This window comes from Phoca vitulina, unplaced genomic scaffold, assembly GCF_004348235.1.
Source record: "Phoca vitulina isolate PV1807 unplaced genomic scaffold, GSC_HSeal_1.0 scaffold2, whole genome shotgun sequence".
Taxonomy (NCBI): Eukaryota; Metazoa; Chordata; class Mammalia; order Carnivora; family Phocidae; genus Phoca; species Phoca vitulina.
This window is the reverse complement of record NW_022589705.1, coordinates 96,693,541-96,702,676: the sequence shown is the minus strand read 5'-3', so window position 1 is coordinate 96,702,676 and position 9,136 is coordinate 96,693,541. Positions and strand designations below refer to the sequence as shown.

The 9,136-nt window shown below is 56.8% G+C and overlaps 1 protein-coding gene across 1 annotated transcript; it reads right to left on the bottom strand.

Annotated features, from left to right (window-relative positions):
- Positions 1–1,173: 1,173 nt before the first annotated feature.
- Positions 1,174–6,337, bottom strand: HES2 (hes family bHLH transcription factor 2). The gene is made up of 4 exons (XM_032394798.1): positions 6,158–6,337; positions 5,975–6,070; positions 5,603–5,702; positions 1,174–5,517 (listed from the first exon to the last, which is right to left on the bottom strand). The coding sequence occupies exons 1-4, from the start codon at positions 6,200–6,202 to the stop codon at positions 5,261–5,263; spliced, it is 498 nt and encodes a 165-aa protein (XP_032250689.1). The 5' UTR covers positions 6,203–6,337; the 3' UTR covers positions 1,174–5,260.
- Between the last annotated feature and the right edge of the window lie 2,799 nt (positions 6,338–9,136).

The following is a 9,136-nucleotide window of genomic DNA, read 5'->3' as shown; positions in this document are numbered from 1 at the left end:
TTACAATAACTAAGATACATGAGCAACCCAAGGGTCCATCGATAAAGATGACAAAGAAGGATAAAAAAGATGTGGTGTAGGGCGCGTGGGTGGCTCAGTCGTTAAGCATCTGCCTTCGGCTCAGATCATGATCCCAGGGTCCTGGGATTGAGCCCTGCATCGGGCTCCCTGCTCAGGGGGAAGCCTGCTTCTCCCTCTCCCACTCCCCCTGCTTGTGTTCCCTCTCTTGCTGTGTCTCTCTCTGTCAAATAAATAAAATCTTTTAAAAAAAAAAGATGTGATATATATATATACCACAGATATAAATAGAATGTTACTCAGCCATAAAAAAGAATGAGATCTTGCCATTTGTGACAACATGGGTGGATCTAGAAGGTATAATGCTAAGCAAAAGAAGTCAGAGAAAGACAAATACTGTATGATTTCACTCATATGTGGAATCTAGGAAACACAGCAAATGAATAAACAAAGAAAACAAGAGACAAAAAGCCAGACTCCTAAATACAGAGAACAAACTGGTGGTTGTCAAAGAGGAGGTGGGTGGGGTATGGGTGAAATAGATAAAGGAGATTAAGAGACTTATCAAGATGAGCACTGAGGAGTATATAGAATTGCTGTATCATATACTGTGCACCTGAAACTAATACAATACCATATGTCAATTATACTTCAATTTTTTAAAATGGTCAAAAAAAAAGAGAAAAAAGTGCAAAACTCTGCCCCCAACAAGGATAGTAAATCAAAACAGTCTAGATCCCCAAAGTGGCAAAAATTTATGACACTCTTAAAAGATCTAGAAGATGCATCATAGCTTAATTTATCTCTCTGCCCAACGTGGGGCTCAAACTCACAACCCTGAGATCAAGAGTCGCATGCTCTACCGACAGAGGCAGCCAGGCACACCATTTATCGTAGCTTAATTTAATTGACCAGTCTACTTACTATGAAAACCATGGATCCTCTAGAACAACCTACTGCAAACTTAAGTAGTAGCCCCAATTGCAGATATGGTCTCTTTTCATTCATTCTTCTTCTTCTTCCTTCTTTTCTTCACCTTCTTCTCCGCCTCCTCCTTCTTCTCCTCCTTGTCCCCCTTCCCTCCTCCTCCTCCTTCTTCTTCTTTTTTGGTGGTAAAATACACATAATATTTACCATCTTAACCATTTGTAAGTGTGCAGTTCAGTGGCATTAAGTACATTCACCTTATTAAGGTAACCACCAACACCATCTATCCCCAAGACTCTTTATCTTGAAAAGTGGATCTCTGTCTCCACTGAACACTACCTCCCTCTTCCCTTCCCCCAGCCCTTGGCACCCACCATCCTCAGAGGCGGCGTCTTTGTTAGAGCAGACTCACCTGGCCTCAGGTGTATGGTGAGGCTATTGACTCAGACACAGGGAATCAGAACCCTTGGAGGTGGGACCTGGAAATCTGCTTTTCACAAGCTTCCCAGAAAGAGGTAAAGAAAAAAAGTGTCATAAATGCAGTAAATGTTTGTGTAAATATATATCCTGTAATATAATAGCCTGTAATGAATGGGTGCAGCAAATGGAAGGCATTTACCTTGTTATTGTCATTTGAGCATTCTGGACTCTTAAATTTGAGCATTGAGAGTCCACTCTGAATTTACCAGGAGACTGATGAAGCCTAAGCTCGGATCTGCTCCCAAGCAAGGGCATAACGTGGTAGAATGTTCTGGAACAGAGGAAAGGCCAGGGTTGTCACCAGGAAGTGTGTCTGATGAATTGCTTAAAGAGAAACCAAAAGCATGGACATCAATCTGCAAGCACCACTAGCTTGATGTGACTTACTTTTTCACTCTGAATATTTATTTTCACACCAAGTCTGTATTCATAATTTTATATTAGAATGTATCCACACAAAACCTGGATCTGCCTCTGATTTCTGAGGTCTAGAGTGGTTCTTTGTTCTTTAAGAACTTGGCTCCATTCTCCCTCAGGTTTGTAATATACCAAGCACCATGGCAGGTGGCTCTGGACCCAGCCTCCACCAGAGAACCAGCAGTGGGCACACATTCAGCTTGGAATCTCCTTTCTTAACCCGCAGGCCAGGGAACCCTGCCTCCCAAAGCAGGCTCCTGTGACCAGCCACTGGACCCCTGCTCCCTCCTGCCCTGCAATGGATCTCAGTGACAAGACACCACACGTGCACGTTGGGTGTGCCCATTAAGTGCCTTTCTCACGCCCCTGAAACCATTCAAAGTTTCATTATAGCTGCCTTAAGTGCCTGGGGCTTTGCCAGGCTCTCTCAAAACCCAGAGTGAAACTAGTTGCTCACTGGGAACCCTCAGTGGGTGGCAGCCTTCTCCTCCACATCACATGCCCAGGCAGCTCCCTGCAGGGCAGTCACCTGGCTGTGCAGGGACACACATGCACACGCACACGCACACACACACACGCACACCCAGGTACTCGGTCAGTACCCTGAGACACAGCCACACTGGTAAGCGGCCAGGCACGAAGTAAAACCCAGGGAAAAAACATCATTGGCTGGGTTAGCTCTTCTCTGGGACATCTACAGCAACCTGGTGTGTTTTTAAAAAGTAAATACGGCCGCATGTTGATGTTTCAAGTAGGAGGTAGCTGCACATGATGGGGAAGCTCCCTCTGTCCCATCACTGTCTCCAGCATGGTCATCCCAAAGCATGATGGGGAGCGGGGTTCTGCAGAGCTGCGCATTTTTCCAGACATTCCCCACAGGCTATGTTCCTTCTGATCCTATTACAGGGAAACAAGTGGGAGACTCATTGGCAGAGTCTGGTAGTCACAGGCAGAGAAGAGCAATTTGCAAATGTTTATTAAAGGAGTCCTCCTTGGCAACCTGCTCTTTATCCTCACTCATGGAAGCGAGATTTGACCTTTCCAAATTAACTGGCGCCGGGGGGACACGTGGGGTTTGGCCCCAGCCTGAGTTTCCCAGACAGCTCAGTGCTGTGGTCATTGGATCATTTCACCCACAGGTTTATGAGAGACACAGGAGCCTTTTCTCCAACCAAGCGTGATAACCAGACAAAGTTCGAGAGTTAGATTCAGTCATGGGACCAGAGCAGAGGGCATCATAAGAGCTGGTCAACGGGCACAATGTGGGCCTTGTTAAAGCTCACGAAATGCCCCCGAGTGAGGCAGCCTCCCTCCCACATAGAAAAAGCCTGCACTGCCCTGGACTCGCCTTCAGGACACCTGGGAAGGTGCCTGCAGGCGTCCCGTGGAGGAGGCCCGTGTTCTCCCTATTTCATAAGCCCAGCTCAGAACTTCTGGGCAGCTCTTTGCCCATCCCTGCTGGGAAACCGGCTTCTCGCTGCCGGCCCAGAACCTCACCCACCTGGGCATGCCTCAGCTCCCTGCCAGGGCCCAGGGGGGCCCCCTGGTTCAGGTTCCCTGGAACGCCTGATCCTATGAGTCACTGGCCTGTCTACACTCCCATCCTCCCTGACTGCTTGTAATACAGCTTGATTGGAGTCAGGGGCTCAGAAGCAAGAAGAGGCAAATACGACCCAAAGGAGGAAAGGGGCCTCTGGTGGATCAGTTCTTACAGAGTTCAAACCTGTATGGAAAGCTCTTATTTATTAGGGAAAAAAGGAGCCTGCTCAGTGTGTGCCCAAGGCGGAGTCCTTCACCCAGAGAGGAAACTTGACCTTCTGTGGTGGGTGTGGGCGTGTAGGTTACCTGCCCCTCCCCCGCTTGCTCCAGGCAGCTCAGGAGAGCAGGCTCACATTCTCAGGAATGGGGGAAGCAAGGAAGCAAGCAGACACTGCTCTCTCTGCTCTCCCCACCCTCCCCCACATTTGTCCTCCGGATACACAGGCTTTGGTGGAAAAGAGTTTCAAAGTGACATTAGGGCCTGGGGATGGGAGTTGTGGCCAAAGGGTTCAATACAGCTATGGTCCAGCGACATCACCTGTTTGTTAGCTCACGATATTTATTGAGCAGCTACCATGTGCTGAGTTCCGTGGGGACACAGAGGTAGGCTCAGCCCTAGCCCTGCCCTCCAGGAGCTTACAGTCCAGCCAGCTGGGTCTGCGAGGACAAAGGACAGCACACCTTGCTGGGGGCTCCCCTGCTGTCTTAACATTGACTCCTTCGATAACGCCCACAGCTTCCCACATCTGGCCACCCAAATCAGTACCCAGGTCACCAGGGGTTTTTGTGACATACTTGGGTCTGGTGAACACCCCGACCCCATCAGTTCCTCTTGTCCCTAGTGCCCTGGTCCCTTGCTCAGGATGTTGGACGGGGGACTGTTGGGAGTCCCAACCTCCCTGGAGTGCTCAGTGAAGCCCCGTGAACCAGGAGCGTGACCAGCAGGCCGCAGGTGCCCCTGCCTTCTCCTGGGCACCCGAGCCTGGGGGCCACACGCCCTTCCCTGAGTCTCCTCAGACTCCCCTTGCTTCTGGACAGAGGGAAAAGAAGTCTGAGAAACAAGTGGCTTCCAGTAACCTGTCCTGACAGGAAAGGTGTTTCCTGTTCCTTTACTTGCTGTTATCTGCAAGTAAATGGAATTTCTGCCGCTCCAGGACATAGACCTGCTCACCTCACACTGGCACTGACTCAAGCTTCCTTGAGGCCACAGGGCACCCTCCTTCTTATCCCCCCCCTTCCGCACACCCCAAGGCCCCCTAGACTGGTGTGTGGTACATAGGTGGTCACTGAATGCTTGGGGAAATAAGTCCTTCCCAAGGCCATCTTACCATGCCTTCACCCCCAGCAACACAGAGCCCTGGCTGCACCCTGTCCCTATCACTGCAAGCGCAGGACAGGAGAGCCCAGGAGTGGGGGTGATGGCTGCCCAGCCCGCAGAGCTCCTCAGGCCATTGCTCTTGCGTGTCCAGAGGTGCCCAGGCTGAGCTGTAAGGAGGCAGCGACCAGTCAGAATAGAGGGCTGCACCCGGCCCCGGTGAGCTCCTGTTGCAGCCTTTGGGCTGGTGCCAGTGCTGGGGCCCAGTTCTAGAGCCACTTCCCGCAGCTGAGGAGGGGAGCTCCTTCCTCCCCCTGCAGCCCCCTACCCCCTTCTCCAGCCCAGACACACGCAAGAGGTTGGGCTGCTCTCCTTATTTCCTCGAGCTGAGCCCCCACCGCCTTCAGTCGGCCACACCGATCACAAACATCCGGGTGCCAGCCTGGGGGTGGGTGCTGAGCGGGTCCCCCGTGCGGAAAGAGCAGCCGGCACCACGAGTTTCCTCAGTCTGCCCGGCGCTCTCGGTCTCTTGCAGTCAGCGGGGTCCGTGGCCTGGCGAGGGGGCTACCAGGGCCTCCAGAGGCCGGGGCCGCGGGGAGGCGCAGGCGGCGCAGGCGCAGGTGCGGGCGGCGGGGAGGGCGCGGCCGCGCCACAGGAGTCCCCAGCGCGCGCACCGTCTGGGGTGGCGCCGGCCGCCCTCCGCCGCAGGTGCTCCAGCAGGCGGGCGCTCACAGCGGGCTCCAGGACGCGGCAGGCGGGCAGCACGCGGGCCAGACGTGCCAGGCAGGCGCGGTAGCCCTCACCGTAGCTGTCCGAGGGCGCTGCGGGCGGAAAGAGGCGTGAGGCGCGCGGTGGGGTGCGGGGCGGCGGGCGTGGGGCAGGGCGGCGGCGGGGCGGGCCACTCACTAGGCGCTGTGGCCGCGCAGGAGGACGCAGGCAGCTCCTGCAGGAAGCGCACGGTCATTTCCAGGATGTCTGCCTTCTCCAGCTTCGAGTAGTGGGAGCTCTGCGCCCGGCCACGAGGGAGAGGGGCAGAGACACGGGCAAACGAGACAGATCTCCGGCAGACTGCCGTGAGCACCAGTCTCCTGCCTGCGTGTCGGACGCCCGTGGCCCAGGGTGGGGCGGCTCCTCGGCGCCAGCCCCACTCCGGCTCGGCCTCCCGCGCCGCGCGGAGCCCCCTCGCCGGCTCCTCGGGCAAGGGCCCCTCAGCCCACCCGCCCCCCTCGCGCTGCGCCCGGAGCCCCCACCCCGGCCCCCGCGCGCCGCGGCACCCACCTCCCTGCCCAGCAGCGGCAGGATGAGCCCCTTGAGCTGCCTCAGGCTTGCGTTGATGCGCGCGCGGCGGCGCTTCTCCAGCAGCGGCTTCAGGCTCTGCGGACGGGCGCCGAGGCCGAGGTTACGCGGGTCGCAGTCCCGGTCCCCGCCCCGGCCGCTCCGCCCTCACTCCCCAGCTCCTACCTTGCGCAGCTCCGCCGGGTCCCCCGCTCTCCGAGGCAGCCCCATGCTCGGCGGGGAAGCGGCGCCGCTGCGGGCCCCGCGTGTAGGAGACCTGTGCCCGCGCGGACACGGAGCGCAGACCCAGGCCCGAGGGGAAGCTCCGCGCGCTGCAGGAGCCGGCGCCGGAGGGGTGCAACACCTCGCCAGCCGCCCGGCTTTAAGGAGGCGGTGTCGCCCGCCCCGCCCCGCCCCGCCCCATCCCTCCCCACGGAGTCTGGCTGCCTGCGGGTCCCACCTCCCGCCTTTGTTCCTTCGCCGGGTAGGGGAGGGACGGGGACGGCGGAGCCCCCGGGGTGCCGCTCCTGGCCTCCGCATCCCATCTGCGGCGGGGTCGCGGGCCGGGGGCGCACCCGAGCCCCTGCAGGGGTATGTGTGGGCGCCATCGAAGCCTTGGCTGCCCCGAGCTCGCTCAGCCTGCCGTTCCTCCTCGACCAGCACCGCCCTTCGAGCTCTGCGCCTCCTCTGAGCCCCGCCCTACGCCGGGGCGGGGGACCCAGCGGCGGCAGAGCCGCCGAGGCCCGGGCCTCAGTGAGCCCCCACGTAGGTTTCTAGCCAAGGGAAGGGACTCCCCCCGCGAGTTGCTCTGCGGACTGAAGGGCCGAGCTGGAAGAGGACACCGAGTAAAGTGTCGACTTGCTCGGGCCCTAGCCGCTGGGAACTGGCTGGTCGCTGAACTGCCTGCCCTGGCTCTAGTCACTCCATAGAACCTTCCAGCGGTTCACCAAGTTAGGAATCATTGTGTTCTCCCGTGCTCAGTTTTGGATGGGTAAACTGAGGCCCAGAGAAGACGAGGCAATCCAGGAGCCCTGGGCTCATTTTCATTTCCACTGGCTCCAGCTGCGGGTTCCTACCCGCGGGACAGTCGGAGCGCACGTGACGAGCGGGGCTGGGCGGTCCTGAGTCCCTGCTCCCCGCTGCCCTCCTCGGCCCTAGCGGTCCGCTGGGCCCGCCTCCGCGCCGCGTGGCCGTTGCTGTACCAAACTGGCTGGGCGTCCCCCGCCCATCTGCTCCGGGCTGCCCTCCCTCAACCGGCTGGCGGGGCAACGGACAGCCCGGCGGCCAGCACGGAGGACTTCGGGGCCGACCTATGGGCGGGTGGTGGGCGGGACCCACGGAGAGCGGCCGAGAGGAGGTACCCTGGCTCGGAGCCGGCAGGCGCTGTCCAGGGTGCTGGACGACTCCCCCACTCGTGCCGCCCAAACCCCGCCTCCGCACCACACCCCCACCGCTCGCTCCAAGTCCCCCTACCCCATGCCCCCCAGCAGGGCCTGAGACGACCAGCATGGCTATCAGGGAGGGGCCCGGAGCAGTCAGGGTGACCGGGAACTCAGGCCACCCATCCCGGTCTGTGGCACTCAAAGGACCAACTGGCCACTGTTTATGGGGCACGTACTGTATGCCAACGACCTTTTAGCACTCACTTCCATTAATCCGCATAACAGTCTCTAATTATGAGAATAAAACATTCAATACATTTGGCCCAGCAAGGCCTGGGAATGTCTGAGCCCCTGTCCCTCTGGCATCACTGAGCCCAGAGTAGCTATGGGCCAGCCTCCTCCAAGGTAACGAATTGCTCTTTAAGTGCTCCAAAAAGGACTTTGTGGATTACTTAGTGGATCACTACTGCCTCACGTGTTCCCTCTCACTACACACACGCTGGCTGACTTAGCTCTGTGCCCACGAGACCACCCTACACCAACATCTGCATGTTTGCTGAGAGACCCTGATGCTGCTCCTGAGGGAAAGGTCTGGGGAGGAAGAGTCCTCCTAGAACATCCCCCTCCATGCCTGTGGACCACTGGAGAGTGGGGTTGGGGAAGCAAACGCCCTTTTCGGTGACAGTTACTCCAAATTTTTTTTTTTTTAAGATTTTATTTATTTATTTGACAGAGAGAGACACAGCGAGAGAGGGGACACAAGCAGGGGGAGTGGGAGAGGGAGAAGCAGGCTTCCTGCCGAGCAGGGAACCCGATGCGGGGCTCGATCCCAGGACCCTGGGATCATGACCTGAGCCAAAGGCAGCCGCTTAACGACTGAACCACCCAGGTGCCCCTCCAAATTTTAAATTTCTTCTCCATTTTCCCTTGCTGTGAAGGTCTTTGACCAGGTGGTCCCAACTTTCCCTTCCATCAAAGGATTCTGGAGGGTTTGTTGATTACCTGGAGGAAGTATTATAATCAGGGAAACAGGTAAGACAGCTGAGTGGGCAGAGTGTGGGGGTGCAGGCTTTAGGGAAGGGTACAGTGAGGATACACTCCACCCCTGGTTCCTGCCCTTTAGTTGGGGGGAGAGGTCTGAATGGGGTGGGTGAAGGGTCTGAGCCCAGCAGGGGGATGAGAGGAGGCATCCTGGTGGGGACAGAGCTGACATCTGGAGGAGACAAGGAGGTGCTCTAAGCATTTGTGTCACCTCAGGCAAGATACATTAAAAAATAGAAACAAACAAATCTCCTGGTGCCTCAGTTTCCCCAGCTGCAAAATGGGGATAGTGGTTGTACCCCTCTCATAGTGTCACTGTAGAGATCAAATATGCAGGTGAGGATGAAATTATTGCCTTTCACCATGGCCATTTGTGTCACTCATTCTGTCTGCTAACGAAGCGGGCATCACAGAAACTGATGGGCAGACAGGTGGGCAGTCTGCAAATGACAACACCATTCCAGGTAAATACACCTTCATCTTGTCATGCATCCAAAGCAGATCCTGCTGCTAAGAAGGCAGCCTCAGAACCTGTCCTGGGCCCACAGCAAATCCAAGCATTTGATCAGCTTTGCCATCTCTACCGAGGAAGTTCCAGGCTGGTTCTCCTCACAGAACTCTCCTGGGACCAGCTACAAGGCAGGTCATTGGCTCGCAGAGTGGCCTTGCTTTTAATAGCGTCTTCTGGAAGAGAAATTCCAGCTGCAGCTCATTCCCTCACCTGCGACCGAGGACTGAGGCC